Below are 16,949 nucleotides of genomic sequence, written 5' to 3'. Positions count from 1 at the left end.
TACTTACTTTTAAAGTTTCTATATTGATTGATTTTAAAATATTTATGAATCTTTGAAAGGTTGATTAATTTTGATTAATAATTCATTTAATGTGTTGACTATATTGCATTAAATAGGAACGAACTTTTGGTCAAAGTTAATTTTAGAATACGAAATTAATTGATTAAAAAAAAGAACCAAAATGAATATTCAAATTTGAATTCTCAATCAAGCTTTATATCTTTACAATTTTTATAAAGCCTATAATTTTTATAAAGCCACGAAAATCAGAAGAAGAAAAAAAAGAAATTTTATGTTTATTTATTTCGTAAATACATATTTTAAAACAAAGTTCAAATTGTCACTGCCATTTGATTCATAAAATAATCCAACCTAAATAAATATAATAATTATAATCAATATCAATGTATGCATTAGTAAAAACAGTTTTTGTTATTAAGTTTTCTAAAACTGTGTACTTGTTTACAGGAAAAGTGTTAAAGTTTTAAAATCTACATTAAGAACATATTAAATTTATACATAAACTTCTGCCATCTCCTTTAACTCGGTTGCACCATAAAAGCATGAAATAAATAATTTTTGAAATATCTTGTTTCCTAAAAAATCAGTCAAAACGTCTTCTGTCATTTAAGAGCCTATTAAATTTGTTCTTGTCATTGAAGGCTGCTTCTATGGCGATTAAATGTTTGGATGGGTAAAGCTTCTCTCTTTGTGTCTTTGGCTAAGTCTCCAAATAAGGTTATGTTAGATTTAGGCGCTAAAGTCTCGACTCATTTACCTGCCTTTGTGAATTTGGTTTACGGTCTTGGTGCTTCTTCTTGGAGGGATGTTGTTTTGGGGTTAAAGAAGGATTCTCATGCGTCGCTCCGCTCTGCTGTGGATGGGGTGGAACCCATTGTTTTTGATAGGGATGTCGTTCCCGTTCCGTGGTCGACAGAATTGGAGGGAATTTCCGTTGTTGGTGATTGTGGCTAGGTATTAGAGGGATCGTCTTTAATGATAACTTTGTGGGTGTTGTTTTGGTAAACCTCATACGTAGCCTCATCTTTAGAGAAGGGAAGGTTGTTATGGCTTTGTCTTTTGACAATCAGTTCCCTTTGTCTTTTCTGAGATCTTCTCCTGATGTCTCCTTGATGGGCGCCTTCATTGGTCGGTTTCTGTTTGATTTCCTACCACTTCGTTCTCTTCTACATCCAGCTGAGGCGGTTGATGTGGGAGCCTACGGTTTTGACTTGGTTCATCCTAATGCTGGTTCTGATGTGCTTGGTTTTTCTCCCTCTAGGCCGGAGTGTCTGGTCCCGTTTGAAGATGGTGGGGTCGCTCAACATCAGCTCTCTGATGTGGCAGTTAGTTTGGTTGCGCCGTCTTTGGATGCTTTTGATCCTGGTGTACCTTTTGCTTCTCTTCCTTGTAGGAGAGGGTGTCCAAAAAAAGCCAAGAGAGGTCGTAAGCCTCGTTAGGTTCCCTCGATGACTTGTGTGGTTCAGTTGCGGTTGATGGTGGAGGTCCTTCCTCAAGTGCGTTCTTGCCCTCGCTTCGTCCTGCTCCGTTTGATTTAGGGAGTGCACCAGGTAGAACTTGAGATCCAAAGATATACTAATAAAAAGATAAGTGTCTTGAGCACCAAAAAGTGTCGGTGGCCTTGTTATAAATAGTTACCACAAAGCTCAAAATGTATCCATAAAGAATAGTTATGATGTTCTTCATAAAAAAAAGAACCAGGATAGTAATCACTTAAAAATGAAGTTTTCCTCTCAATTGCCTTATTTTCAATAACCTATTGACATTCTTTGATGTCTCGCCTATGAAACGCTCTGCTAGCATGTACCTCGTCTAAGTTTATAAAAACCTGAAAAAAGTACGATGCATTTATCATCCTAAATTACCCATGATTTTCTCTCTCCAATTTAAGAATTTTTCAAAATCACATCATTTCTTTCATATTAAACATGAGGGTAAATTTGAAAAAATTTATTAAATGTTTTATCGGTATTATATAAGTGACTTATATTTTGGGGGAAAAAAAACTCTCAAAATATGACTTATAAATGGGGACGGATGGAGTATATTTTAATTAATGTTCATTATGATTTTGACATAAGCATTATGATTTTCAAATTAGGTTATAAATTTAGGATTAACCTAAATTTATTTCGTTTTCATTTAACACTTTCTTTGTTATTAATTACCTGATTATGTGCCAAAAAAAAAATTACCTGATTGAAATTTTAGACAAATCAATCAAAACGCCTTCTGTCATTATTTTTTTAGATCGAAAATTTGGTATAACCTAAAAAAAGTTTATACATAAACTTCTATTCCAAAAAAAAAAAAAGTTTATACATAAACTTCTACTATCCTTCTTCTTTTTTACATTCTACTATTCCCTTTAATTCAACTGCACATTAAAAAGCATAAAATAAAGCCTTATAATTGTCCATAAAATTCGTTTCTTTTCTTATTATTATGGTCTTCAAAATCTCTTTTGGGTTCCCATGAAACACTATAATTTTAAAAATGCATTTGAGAGTCTATCAAAATTAACCTTGATCTTCTCATGTCCTTTAAAATTCGCCTACATCATAAAAACCTGAAATGAAGCATCCCAATTATTTCAAAAAAAAAATGTTTCGTTCATTAAAATTTAGAAAAATTGGTCCATGTTTATAGAAAAAAATGTGAATTTTATATATTATATTTAAGAGTCTTCAACATTTGAACTTAAACTTTTGCTATCCCCGGTAATCAGCTGCAACTTTTTTTTTTGGAAATCCAAATATATTAATTATAATAAGGAAGGAAGAGGCTAAGCTCGAGAATAGAACAATGAGGATAACAAAAACAAAAAAATCCCCAATCATCCACAGAGATACAGGTTGGATTTCTATCTTATCCTTTGTGATCATTTCCACTTCCAAATCCTCCTCCAAGACCAATGGTCAATATCAGATTCAATTTCCATCAGCAATTCATAATCATATTTGGTAGGGAAATTTCCATTGCATGTAAGTGATCAAACTTGTATGATTTATCATTTAACAGGATTTGGAACTTGAGTTAAGACTCCTCTGTAAATTATCATGGTTGAAATTTTTCATAAAATTGACATAGGCACTTGTAACTTCTTATTACTAACACATTTTTTTCAATAACAAAGGCCTAATGTAAAATCATATATGGGCAAAATCCATGTATTATATTCCCTCGTGAATCTTTACCCTAATTACTTAATTACTGAGCATTGAAGTCCATTTAACTTGCACACTTTTCATTTAGAGGCCAATATTGTATATCAATGACAAAAAATATCATATCTATACAAATAAATATATGATACCAAGTCGCAGATAGAGTAACTTCCTAACAATAGAACTTCCTGAGTTAAGTATTTGGAAATCATTGTATAATCAGTTATTGGATTTTTGGCACAAATAGACTGTGCACATACGACACTCAAAAATATAAAAAGTTAAAAATATATACTATGGCAATGTATATTAATTAATTGCTTGTAATGTGTAGGAGTCTCAATTGCTGGGTGACAGGGGAGAGAATCAAAAGAGGCACAGTGAGTGTGTGTGAAGTTACCAGAAAGAACCAAAGTAGTTCTTTCACAGTGGAACTATAGCACCAAATTTGGTTTTCTTCTTTCTTCGACTTCCTTTACTGTTATTGAATTAAACTATTGAGTGACCATACATGAGTTTGAGTTGTTGAGATATCTTCAAACACTGTCATTGCAAGTTCCATAGTTCTCAATCCAAAAGGAGTTTGAGTTTTTATATCTTCAAACCCTGAGTTTAGCTATACTCTTAATTAAACTAAACACATCAAATACTCACAGAAGGCAAACTTGGAGATGGAGATTTCAAAGGTGAAATCCAAAGCCTTTATTTAAAAAGATTGCTTCCAACGCAACACGATGAAATCCACCAAACCAATTTCCTGGAGGTTGACATCAGTTATCTTCTGCAAACTACAATGAAATACTATTTCCAATAGTGCATGCCAAAAGATGAAAATGCAGAGTAAAATAATCAGAGCATAAAAGCATAGTACATTGCTTTTTCTGTATTTAGCTTGCTGAGGGGAAGATAATGAAATAAGAATTCAGTCACACAAACACAACAATGATTTTTCGGCCATATGTAACATGCAAGAAGAGAAGGTTCAGATTATGTTAAGAATTCTCCCTTATGAGATAATAATCTTCCCTTTAGCTCCTACCATGTTTCAAATGTCCTAATTTGGTCCCTGGGTTTGATTTCTTATTCTGCATGAAGTTACAATAATGGAAATGATAGCCGACATCTTATCTGGAGGTCATAATGCAATGGAATTTTGAATAAAGAAGAATTTTTAATATATGTAACTAATTAAACAAATCCTCAAAACAATTAAAGAGAAACAGAAGATGCTAATTAATAAAACTTTCACCCCTCTACTCTCTCACAAAGATAAAACATTTCCATCATCCATTTCATAAAAGCCTCAAGAGAAAAAATAACTAATAAGCAATAGTATACAACAACATATGCAAAAGGGTGAGAGATAGACCAGTCCCTTACAATGGATCTATATACTCAAAAGAATGAATCACTGAGTAACAATTGCACAGTGAAAATCAACTCAATAACCAACATAAAAATTTCAATAAATTGAAGAGATTGAATTGAACTTCAATCGTGGATTAATACTCATCTTCTGCCAAACTACTTGAATTATTTGTCAAAGAAAATACGAAATCACAACCAAAAAATTTGTGGATAGCATCCTTTTATTCCGGACTCTTAACACCATCAAAATGAATGAAGAAAAAGAAGCTTAATTTGAGAAGTCTAATCAGTTTGAGCCGTATGCTAAAAAGAAGCTTGTCAAGGATATTCATTAAGAGTAGCCTCCATTCCCTAAATTCACTGTGGCACATTATCTCAAATTCCTGTTGCACATTATTTATATAGCACCAATTTGGCAAGAGTTAAAAGGGGGAAAACATGTAGAACATGGATCCACTAACTGTAGATGTTACTGAATCAGTGTTAAGGTTTCTGAGCTATTTGTCAAGTTACTGTAATTATGGAAAGGAGAAATTTGAGACAACTAATCAAATTATTAACTCAAACTAATCAGGCAACTAATCAATCACATTAAAAAATTTGAAAAATGAAAAATACTGCTTGAAGATACCTGAGATGAGGGCATAATGGCAGAGAGGGTGATCATAAGGGAAGACAGCCGCTTGTGAAGATGAAAATCAGGGAACAAACGCCGTGGGGAAGGTACTGAATCGTCGTTGTGCCGTGGAGAGGAGGGAGGCCACGGGTGGCAATGATTGGGGTGTCGCTGAATGATCGTAGGTGCGCCGAGTCAGCTTTGTACCTTGATTCTAGTATTCACTATGAGCTTGAAATTATATTCTACTTAGTAACTGCATAAAATAAAAAAACACAAGGATTAGTCTACTACACAGAACTGACAGAAGTACCAAAATGAAGCAAATAAGGATAGGTTGATGAGAAAGCAATAACATTTATTGCCTTCCACTGATAGCTGTGATACCAACACTAATAGGAAATTGAGAAACACCTGTGCAGCTTGTAGTTCCAAACCTTGATCTTGTAGTCAACACCTGAAATTGAAAAAACACTCAATTTGATAATAGTTGACGAAAAAGCTTCAGATCTAACATGTGGCTTGAATGGAAAATGGGGATGAAGACAGAGAATGTATCGCCGGAGACCATGTGATTAATCATTTCCAAAAAAAACCATGTGGTTAATCATTCAAAACATGTTGAAAATCATGTTAATTGTACCTGAAAATAGACATGAGAATGGAGGATATTTCATCTGCTTCAGCAGTTTATGGTGAAACCATCCAGAACAATTTGCATATATTTGAAGGCAGACCTCTGCAGTAGGATACATGAGATGATATGAGACAGACACATCACATCAATAAAACGCAGAAACTTAATACGATTTCTTATGAACACACTTATTGTGCATTACCTAAAGAGATGACTGCAAAAAAGAAAAGAAAAGGTATATTATGCATTACCTAAAGAGATGACTGCAACCAAAACAATTGTTTTTTTGTAGATAAGCATTAGTCTTATAGAGCCATAAACTAAGAATCAAGTACTTCTGCTTATTGTTTTAAACAAAACCATTTAGACTATCAGTTTTGGGACTTTAGAGGGAATAATTAACAGGGGAAGTTTCATACACAAGTGCAGAATTTACCTTGATTTGTCATGTAAACTGCAACATTGAATTCTGCAGCTATCTTTATCAATCAAGAAAGCATTTGTGCCAGTTTTGGCTGCAATGGTTATTTTTCATATCAGCAAAAAATGACATAGAGAAGGGAAAATGTTGATGTAATGGAATTTAAATGACCGAATCATATACCTGGCGCTGCAAGCTCTCCTCTTCCTGAAAAGTCCACCCTATACAAAGCAATCATTGAATCTACAATCTGCCATAAGTCAATTCTGTTAACTCTCCATATCCCATAATATTGCAACTGAAGATAACTCTGTTCAATGTCAGTAACATCACACCGGTTCTTCAGACATTTTAGCAGCTAAGCCAAGGAGGAGGTTGTACTGATGCTCATAAGTGTAGGCACGAGCATAGATAATCTTGCAGTCACAAATAGATGATGGTGAGCAGTCAGCACAAAATTATTTCTCTCCAGTACCCAATTGAATGATCCAGGAAATAGAGGAAACTTACATTATCCAAAAACCATGTAATAATGCGATTAACAATGTATATATCTAAGGTAAAAGATCCCAGGCAGAAACATGATTTCCATCTAAAATTTGAAAACAAAGAATCATATCAGACAAATAATTGCAATTAATTTTACAATCACAAAATGACTCAAGTGTTTGACTAAAAATTATCTCAGCGAAACTTTTCAACTCACGTTTGAGTTAGTGTCCACTTTGACATCTGTAGTGAAGTTCTTGTTCTTTAGCTTAGTGCTAACATCCGCCAGATATATCTTGCCCTTCTTGACACACCAGTTGAAGTGATTTCCTGAATATAGAAACTCATCGAAACTATGAGAACACATATATCCTAAAGACAAAACCTAGAAGAATTATACAGAGAATCTAGCAATTGTACCTGGGCTAAGCAAGGTTAAGAGTGTACTCAATTTTTTCTTGAGAGATGCGATTGAAGTTCGAGAGAATTGGAAGGTCGAGGGGATGAAATCAATGCATCGGAGCAGGCTATGAGAGATGCGATTGAGACAATCCATAGTATATACAAATAAGCTTCGGCCTGCAGTACCTAAATTACTCCCTAATCAAAATCCAGTGAATAAAAATCTAAAATTAGGGTAACTATAAACCATACATCAATTAAGCCCTGGATAGGAATGAGGTTGGGAGGGGCGATTTGGTTCATGGAACTTTGATGAGAGAAACGCACTTCGGTCCCATGCTGCCATCAATTCTATGCCAAACAGTATACCCATAAACATGAGAGATGGAATGAGATTATGCAGAGAGACCAAACGCAGCAAGCAGTTTGAAGGTTTTACTCCCTCCCAACGTTTGAGGCTTCAAGGTGCGATTGGAAGGGTCCATGAGAGATGCGATAGAAGGTCGACTGCGATTGTTGATTTCGGATTCGGGGCTTTTGAATATGAAAATCAAAGACGGTGAGGAAATTCTGGAAGAGATGAACTTGAAGGTTGAAACGGCAGAGCAGAGGATGTTACGCTTATGAGAGAGGGGAAAACGCGTTTAGAATAAATGGGATTAAGGAGAGATGAGTGAAGGATAAGGAAAAAAGTGTAGGATAAGAGGAATGAAGGATTGAACCAATCAGATGATGCCACGTAGTATGCGATGACTGTGCTGAGATTTTTTCCTAAATATATATATACTATGGATATGGATTAGGAACATGAGTCTAATAAACGATAAACAAAATCTAAAAGTAGTGGACGAGAATCATCATTCATCACTTTGTCTCTCTCAGTTTGTTTCAGCTGAACTAGTTGAGCTTCCATGTCTTCCTTCGTTGCTAAGTTCTCTTCTCCACTACCCATTTCCCTCTCCATTCGTTCTTCTTCATCCCAAGATGGTAATGGTACCTTCTTCTTTGTTAATTCTCTTTCTCTGTTGAATGCATTGCATGTTTTTTTTTCTTCCTTCATTCCCTTCTCTGAACTCATCTCATTTGAAGCATGCAGATGCCAATTTGAGACAGGACTGGAGGAAAAGGTCCAAGGCTATCCCACCAGGTGGAACCTACCCTGCAAAAGATCACTGCAGGTACATCATGCATGCATGATCATCTTCTTCTCTTTCAAACAAACAATTGAAGATTTGAATTGTTCCTCATAACTCATGATTTGAACTGTTTTTCTTCTTCTGGGACAGTCATTGCGGGTTGTGTGATACATATTATGTAGCCCATGTAAAGAATGCATGTGCTTTTTTGGGAGATGGAATGTCTAGGATTGAAGTAAGTCACTTTCTTTCCTTATTTCAAATTGATTTTCATTGAGTCATGCTTATTCATGTTATGACAATTTTCCTCAATTAGTTGGTTGAAAATTTTTAATCTTTTTTTGAAACCCATCTCTGGTGAAGGAAATTGTGACTGAAAAAGAAAAAGATATACTTTAATATAGAACAGGCACAACTGCTCCTGCTTGAAGGAAAAGAACCCTTTTCTTCTCTAACAAAGTTTCTTAGTTTACTTATTTCACAGAGTTGTTAGCAAAGTGAATTTTTTTAGGCCAAATTGTGTTTCATAGCCACATGATCATATATTCATATTACCTATTTTGCATCTGAGTGGGAACAACCAATTAGCCAGCCATTCTGGTGCTAAAGTATCCAATTACTTATTATTACAGTTTGAACACATTTTGTTGTATGCAGCTCACTCATAAGGAATTATGTCAAATTGAGATTTCAATGTGCAGCAATTATTTTTGTCGTTTTCGCTCTTTGATAATTAAACTTCAAAATTTTGTATGCTATTCCAAACATTGCCTTAATATTCTTCTTAGCTATGTTTGCTGCTGATTAGAGATTTCATAACTGATATAACTACATAGAGAAAATTAATCCTGGACAAGGTTTTGTCAAGCACAAGCTGATTCCATGCTTCATAATTCTTCTCCTTTTCAGAGATTGGAACCTGTTGTTCATGGTAGAGGGAGGAAAACTGATACCTTAGATGAGACCTACTTAGGCGTCCATGAGGAACTGCTGTATGCTCGGAAACTTAAGCCTGTGGAAGGTATGTTTTCTCAGTTGAAGTGTTAACCTCTTATGATTCACACGTCTGTGTTACCTCTGCCTTCGATACTTTATCAATTTTAGAGTCTGAGAGCAGTGTATTTATCGTGATTTAATTATTTAGTCTCAGGGTTGAAACTGTATCAGTGTTATGGTGGGGCTCTTTGTCATTCTTTTCATTTTAAGAAGCATATTTTTAATAGGCATTCTGATATGTGACTTTGATGACTATCCTAAATTTATTTAGGTTCATAGAAATCAATGTTCCAGTCCAGGCTGGCAAGTTTACAATGTTTCTATTGGTATACTATTTTTGTTCCGTGTACTTCCCTCTTCTATGGTATGCTTACACATGATATGGTCAAATGGTTTCTATGTTTGCTGAATTTGATGTAGTACTTGCTTTGCAATAACTTTGTGAGGATGAGAGGGAGTGAAAAAATACGATGGGAACTAGAGTAGGGTAAAAGCAAATATATTCTTTATCATGTTGATGTGTATGATCTATTTTGGCTGTGAACAGGCCATAAATTTTATTGGATTTCAGGGTTTTCTTGATGTGTAAATGATATTTTGGTCATTGGAAATGTTCATTACTTGAATTTAGCCCCTGGTCTCGTCATGTATACATTTTGTCCTTGAATTAATCAAACTCATTTAAAATTTTGACCGTATCAGAAATAGCAAAAAGAGTAAGAAGAAACAAGTTTGAATAATTTAAGGACTGGTTCATAATATTGCTTAAATGAAGGGTCTGAAGTCTAAACTATTGCCTAGTTAGGAGATCGATTTAATTATAACTGATTTTATATTTGTGGTACTCTGCTAAACCAAGTGACGCATGATGATGTTTAATCATAATTTTCCCATGTTCTCTGTTTAGAGTAAATCACCTTATTTGCACAATTTTAACTGTAGATAGATTATAGTTATGCAGCTGGTGTCTTGCCAAGCATTCTTGCATATGCTGCTGGCATGTAGTTTGCTAGAATCTAGTTCCTTTCCTTTTGTTTTCCTTCCCTCCCATCACCAAAGAAAAATACGTATGGGTTTCAATTAGTAATGTTGAGAAGATGTGACTAGAGATATGGCCAAAATAGTCCTTATAATGGATAGAAGAAGAACAACCCTCACCTCTAAGCTAGCTTTTGGGGTAGAGTTAAGCCTAACCCAAAATATGTTATTTGAGCTTATCCTAGATCCGTTTATTGGATACCATCCATATATGAGCCACCCGCATATGTTCATTCTTGCAAATCCACACTCCAGATGTCTAGCCCTATGTGAGTGGGGGTGTGTTGAGAAGTCTCACATTGACTTGAAACATGACCAAATTAGTCATTTTTGTAAGAATTAATAATATAAAACCATTCATTTGACCCTTACCCAACATCTTAAGCTTTTGGGATAAATGGTTTCTTGATATGGTATCAGAGCCTCTATGACCAAACGGTCTAGAGTTTGATCCTTGCCGCCCCCAATTCTTTTAATAAAAAGTTGAAATTCAGCACATGGTAGGTGGGCATGTGCATTGTCAACGCTTGAAGCCCAAACGGGCTTTTGCGTGATGGGGCGTGTTAGAAATAATAATAAAAAATCATTCATGTGGCCCTACCCAACAACTTCAGCTTTTGGGATAATTGGTTCTTCACAATTATAAAAGGTAGAACAACCCTCACCTCTAAGCTAGCTTTTGGGGTAGAGTTAGGCCTAACCTGAATTCTAAGGATTACCATTAGTCAACCTATACCTATGTGACCAGGTTTCCCCATAAAGCTGATGGTAAGTTTACTAATTACTTCTAACAGGCTATGAGAGTTTGACCTTTTCTATTGCTTTCAACTCCATGGTGACGAGTCTGAGGAATATGGTGGGAAGGTTTTCATAACTCTGAAAGCAGCTATTGGGTCTGAGAAACGAGTGAATGGTTTTTTTGGCTCCGAAAAGATTTTAAGGATTATTTTTAACATATTAGCATGGGCATATATCAGAAGTTCTACTGCTTTGGCATGGACATATTGTCAAAAGTTGTTTGATATCAGCTCCTAGGTATCTGGACTACGTTTTACAGATGAAATTCATTCTGTTCATAGGAGCTCAGTGGACTGGTATAGTAACAACCATTGCAATAGAAATGCTCAAATCAGGCATGGTTGAAGCTGTCATTTGTGTACAAAGGTAGTGTAAAGAATTTGTAAGTTTTGAATGGAGACAAGTTTCTAATGTTTTTTTTTTATTAAATCTGGCTTTGGATTGTGTGTTAATAACTTTGATGTGACTTTGTACATCTTAGTGATCCTGATGACAGATTCGCTCCTAGACCTGTTTTAGCAAGGTTTGCATCTTGTTGTTTCATTTTTTGAACGAATCAATTAATTCACTTGCTAAATTAGTTTGCTTATAATTTTATTATTTAATGATTCCTTCCTTTGTTTATTTCTTCAAATTTCTTGTAGGACACCTGAAGAAGTGTTGGCTGCTAAAGGTGTCAAGCCAACATTATCTCCTAACCTCAATACTCTCGCTCTTGTTGAGGTGCGCAAATCTCTTTTTGTTGAAGGTGTCAGGATCTAGGATAAGTGCTATTTAAATCTTCCAATATAGAAAGTTAGAGTCTAATGGTTTATGTAAGTAAAATTATTTATACATTCATAAAAGCTGTCACTTGCTGTATTAGGGTTGAAGTATCAAGATTTAATGTGAAACAACATAAGGGAATGAGAACAAATGGCATTTTAATCTAAATTTTTCCTTTGATTTCTCCTGTAATATTGTTTTTCTGGTTCTTCTTACCTTAAAAAAATTAGAAATTGGAGATGCAAATGAGCGTGTGCACACACATATTGCTCATTATGAGAGTATTGGGGGTTTTCTGATGAGATTCAGTTGTTTTTGTATTCTTCTTTGTTTCGAACTGGATACTTCCGATGATTTTTAGTATTTCTTTGTCTCGTAGTGGAGAGAGAGGTCTGTAAACTAGTTGTTGATATCAGAAGTGTCATACAGGAAGTTGTAACTTTTAAAAATTCCAAGAAATCATAAACTTTAATTATTAAAACATGAATAGTGAGAAGATAACTTATCAACTGCCCATGATATTATTTGTGCATCTATCACTGCTGTATGGTTCCATTACTTTCAAGTGTCATAAGATTCTTTTTGGTGTATTATTCGATAGGAACCTTGTTAATAATATTTCCATTTGAATTTTCATCATTGACAGGCAGCAGGCGTCAAGCGTCTGCTTTTCTGTGGTGTAGGTTGCCAGGTGCAAGGTATCACTTCTATAAAGATGCATTCTTCTAGTTTCTATATTTTTCTCCATTGTGACTGGTTATGTTGTAATGCAGAATAATTTCTTCAATTGCAGCATTAAGATCTGTGGAGCACCACTTGAATTTGGAAAAGCTCTATGTTTTAGGCACAAATTGTGGTATGGAAAAGCTCTTGTGTAATTTAATATCTGTGGAGCAGCACCACTTGAATTTGAATTATCAAATATGTAACTGAGTTGCTTTATGAATGAAGTTTAATGTGTGTGCACATATAGTCTATATGTACAAATGAAGTCATTGAACAATTTGGACTAATACTAAAATTCTTATTCCACAGTGGACAACGGAACTAGGGAAGGTCTGGATAAGTTTCTAAAGGCTGCAAGTCATTCCCCAGAAACAGTTCTCCATTATGAGTTTATGCAAGATTACCAGGTTTTCTGCTGATAAATCCTTTCTGGTTTAGAGCATTTATGGACGACTAAATGTGCTAAGAAGGGTAAAGGGTATTTTCCTGCAAGAATAAAGGGGAGTCAAAAGTAGTTAGAATCAGTTTGGACAATTAGTTAGAGGAGGTTCAATTAGACAAATATGGAAAGTTATCGTTGAAAGGAGTCATTCAGGAATTTTCTATTTTGTGTGAACGGAGCAAGTAGTTTTCTCTAAAATGAGAAACCTTTTGCGGATGGTAAACCCTTGGGGGAGAGTCTCTCCTCGCTTTGTTCAATTCAGGCCAATTAATAAAATCATCATCTTTTCTCCATTTCCACCATGAGTTTGTGACATTTAGTTTTAGTCAGGAAATAAAATAAAAGTTGAAGAGTTTATTATAGTAGAATGTCCAACTGATTTATTGATAATGGTGTATTGTAGCATCTTGGTGTTTTGCCAAAGTTGTTTTGTCTTACTCTGTTGCTGTTTCAACTTCCTGGCAGGTTCAGTTGAAGCATTTGGATGGTCATATTGAGGAGGTAAATAGGCTCCCTCCACTTTCGTGTGTCCATGGGATTCACAAACAAGAAGCTTCATTTTATTTCTACCTTTAACTTGAACAGGTTCCTTATTTCTGTCTGCCAGCTAATGATTTGGTTGATGTTATTGCCCCATCTTGCTACAGGTAATGTTTCTTTTACTTTGTCTAAGGTTTTGCATGAAATTTATATTCAAGAATCATGAATTTTGTTGTAGTTCAGTTTCTTATCTTCTACTTCATTTGCTGTTGCACTAAATTTTCACAATCTCGCATTTTTCCTCCTACAGCTGTTTTGACTATACAAATGCTTTAGCAGTAAGTCCTTATCCACTTGACTGCCTTGTCTTTTTAACACGTATTATTTCAGTTGAACTGAGTAGGACTGTTATTTGCTTCTACTTGTTCACTTGTGAGTTGTGAAGTTGCTACAAATTGTTTACATGATAAGTTCTTTCACCATCAGTATTTTAGTCAGGGTTTTGGTCATTCTAATGTAATTTCAAACTCAAATTGTTAATCTAATGCATTTTTTAAAAAAATTACCAAAGTAGTACAAGTCATATATGATATAACTAATCAATGACTTCCAAATTTTGCCAAAGTAGTGCAAATCATACTACTGATTATAATTTGGAATGAAAACATGGCTTCATATCAGTTTATCTAAGTTCAAACAAATTGTATGTTGGAAAATTACTTTACATTTGATTTTTTATTTGTTCTTAGGCCCTTTATTTAACAAAATAGTGTTTTTTAGTCCTTCATCAGGGTGCTTTTAGAGACAAAGGTCAGACTATTTTAAAAAACGAGGGACCAAAATAAGACATTTTAAAAATCAGCGACTGAACCCAAAATCTGAGTTTTATAGGGATTTAAAACATGGTTAACCCTAAAAATCATGTATAACTATTATGTTATATGCCCACTAAAGTGAAAAAAAGAAAGAAAAAAAAAAGGAGCAAAAAAATGTCCACTAAAGTGAAAAGTAAGCAAAACACTCGTCAGTCGTCACATATCTAGGAGAATGGTAGTGGGTGTAGACTTTTCAGTTTCGTATGTTATTCTTTACTTTTATGGAATTCATTTTTGTTAATAGCTTCAATAGTTTGAGGGTTTGACAAAGGTATTCTGTTGGGAAGACTAAACACTAAACGAACAACATGATAATTTGCCAATTCTAAAAAATCAAGGATATGACAACCTAAGATGAATAGAAAAATGTCAAGGGTCCATGTACCATGAGTTTAGTGGGATAATGTCCCATAATGAGGTTGTTTTCTCCTTCATGGTTGTTGAATCCTTTAAGACTGTTACACTCCTTGTTTCATGCTTGATACTGTTTAACTAACTTTTGTGGAGTATTTTCACTTTCAATTTGACCTTGGTATTGTATTAAGAGAAATTTCAGCTTGCATGTGCTTCCCAATTTCTGTATTTGTATGTTTTTATGCCTGATTGTGAAATGTGAAGAACCATTGTTCATTGCCATATCCTTGATAGACTTGTCTTTGTTGGTGTTTCCATCGGCTGTGGCATATTTTTAATGTTAAAAAGTTCTTTGATATTAGACAGTATAAAATTAATTTTCAGGACTTAGTGGTTGGATATATGGGTGTGCCAAAGTATTCTGGTATCAGCATGACACAACACCCACAGTATGTTACAGTCAGGTAAGCCCAATGTTATAATGCCTAATAAGTCTCTTTGTTTGCACTTTCTTTTCATATGTATATGCTCTTTAATTGTCATAAATTTTTCTTGGCCTGAGAAAGTATGCATAACTGTTTCATGAAGGAATGAACGCGGAAGAGAGATGTTGAGTCTTGTAAAGAACTTATTGGACATTACTCCAACTACTAGTGCGGTAAATCATCTCCGTTCTATACAAGCATACTATTCATTTTTTAATCTGTTTTAAAAGAAAAAAAGAGTGATTTTGGCTGTCTGATTCAGGGAGATAGGCGACCATATGTGATGGAGACTGTTAAGGCTGATGATAATGCTAAGTTTGGTATGCATAATTCTCATTATGAAATGCTGTCATAATATTTGATTTGATATGAAATTAGATTTTATGGAGTTCTCTTCATCATAGAATATGGCAGCTACCATATATTGTTATCTTGGAGTAACTCTTCTCCATTTGTTCAGATTTGATTAAATTTCAAAGTTGATTACTTCTTTCTTTCAAATTCTTGATTTAACCAGGAAGAGGTCCTGCACAGCCTGCCCCAAGATTTATTGGAAACTTGATAGCTTTCATACTAAACTTGGTAAAAGATTCTTAAAAATTTATCCTTCACAATCACAACAACATCTATAACCACAACCTAATGAATTTTTTTTTCTGGTTCTGGTTTTTATGTTCAGATTGGTCCAAAGGGACTTGAATTTGCGCGTTATTCACTTGATTATCACACCATTCGCAACTATCTGTACGTAAATCGTAAGTGGGGAAAGGAAAGGTATATTTATATAGGATATACGATGGTCATTCTGAATTTGTTTGGAAGTATAATTTGTTTATGCCGTTGAAATTTGACTGCATGCAGGGCTGATAAGCACATTCCTACGTATGCGAAGAAACTTGTGGATCTGTACAACCAAAATGGTCAAATTGAGAAGATGCTCTCTGACAAGTAATTCTGAAAGATTATATGTATGAATCAGTGGGGCATAGGTGTCTTCAAAGTATGCATGATGGATCATGGATGAGTCTCTAGTTTCGTTTTGCATTTAGCTCTTTGTGAATGATAGTGAAGTCATAACTTGGCCTCTGCTTGGACCAAAGGACCATATAAGTTTGTCCAAGGGAATACCTGATTCAGAGAGGAGTAATTAGCAGGTTGCACAGTTCTTGTGTGATTCATATAGCAATGTTGTGCTGGACTAGGATAATATATTTTGTGAATAGTTTTAAACTTGTGAAAAAAAATCTGGTCAAGCAAATTGAGAAAGAATTTGTTGTATTTTGCCCCCGTCCCCCTCTTTAGAGTATCATATGAAAACTCTGGTTCAACCTTATATCATTGACGAACGCACTGTCGCGGGTGCGTGTCAAGGTATTTTTGCTTTGAATGCAGTACAAGGTGTTGAACACCACGTTCTCACAAGGACTTGATGAATTATTAATTGATATTAGAGTAAAAGAAAAACAAATAAAAAAAGGGGTTTTTGATTAATTTGATAGGAAAGTAAGCAAACAGAAATTAAAAGAGATTTAATTCAGATAAGAGAAAGTGTTAGTCCTCGGATTATAACATTCAAGTGCAACAAACCTTCATTGGTTACAAAGATTAATTCTTCCTTATCAATTCTCTAATTCGTGAGAACTAATAAATTGAGTGAAAATTAATTCACAGTTTCCTAAACTAAGCGATTAAGAAATAATTACGAATTAACATGAACTAAGCGAACATGCATC

General features: G+C 34.6%; 1 protein-coding gene and 1 long non-coding RNA gene across 6 annotated transcripts; one reads left to right on the top strand and one right to left on the bottom strand.

The window, feature by feature from the left end:
• Positions 1-3,348: 3,348 nt before the first annotated feature.
• LOC130722304 (uncharacterized) lies at positions 3,349-6,652 on the bottom strand. 4 transcript variants are annotated; one of them, XR_009013872.1, is made up of 6 exons: positions 6,566-6,652; positions 6,414-6,480; positions 6,246-6,324; positions 5,816-5,911; positions 5,587-5,629; positions 3,349-5,428 (listed from the first exon to the last, which is right to left on the bottom strand). It is a non-coding gene; the product is annotated as an uncharacterized LOC130722304 (long non-coding RNA). The 4 variants fall into 4 exon arrangements; XR_009013871.1 differs by having other exon boundaries at positions 3,349-4,939; positions 5,188-5,428; positions 6,414-6,646; XR_009013873.1 differs by having other exon boundaries at positions 3,349-3,945; positions 5,188-5,428; positions 6,414-6,646.
• Positions 6,653-7,934: 1,282 nt separating this feature from the next.
• LOC130726755 (7-hydroxymethyl chlorophyll a reductase, chloroplastic) lies at positions 7,935-16,638 on the top strand. 2 transcript variants are annotated; one of them, XM_057578064.1, is made up of 19 exons: positions 7,935-8,108; positions 8,218-8,299; positions 8,408-8,492; positions 9,167-9,278; positions 11,371-11,455; positions 11,571-11,612; positions 11,734-11,812; positions 12,501-12,552; positions 12,648-12,710; positions 12,890-12,987; positions 13,488-13,523; positions 13,608-13,669; positions 13,813-13,840; positions 15,116-15,195; positions 15,320-15,389; positions 15,479-15,536; positions 15,734-15,798; positions 15,896-15,971; positions 16,078-16,638. In XM_057578064.1, exons 1-19 carry the CDS (start codon positions 8,033-8,035, stop codon positions 16,188-16,190), a joined length of 1,362 nt encoding a protein of 453 aa, XP_057434047.1. In that variant the 5' UTR covers positions 7,935-8,032; the 3' UTR covers positions 16,191-16,638. The 2 variants fall into 2 exon arrangements, with proteins under 2 accessions (XP_057434047.1, XP_057434048.1); XM_057578065.1 differs by having other exon boundaries at positions 15,896-15,990.
• The last annotated feature ends 311 nt before the right edge of the window (positions 16,639-16,949 follow it).

This window comes from Lotus japonicus, chromosome 6 (assembly GCF_012489685.1).
Source record: "Lotus japonicus ecotype B-129 chromosome 6, LjGifu_v1.2".
NCBI lineage: Eukaryota > Viridiplantae > Streptophyta > Magnoliopsida > Fabales > Fabaceae > Lotus > Lotus japonicus.
This window is presented reverse-complemented; position numbering and strand designations above follow the sequence as displayed.

Excerpts from the sequence above, each read along its gene's own strand:
- LOC130726755 (XM_057578064.1), top strand. The coding sequence starts at position 8,033 with ATGTCTTCCTTCGTTGCTAAGTTCTCTTCTCCACTACCCATTTCCCTC. Across the intron at positions 11,456-11,570 it reads GCTGTCATTTGTGTACAAAG|TGATCCTGATGACAGATTCG; the intron begins GTAGTGTAAAGA and ends TGTACATCTTAG. Across the intron at positions 11,813-12,500 it reads ATACTCTCGCTCTTGTTGAG|GCAGCAGGCGTCAAGCGTCT; the intron begins GTGCGCAAATCT and ends CATCATTGACAG.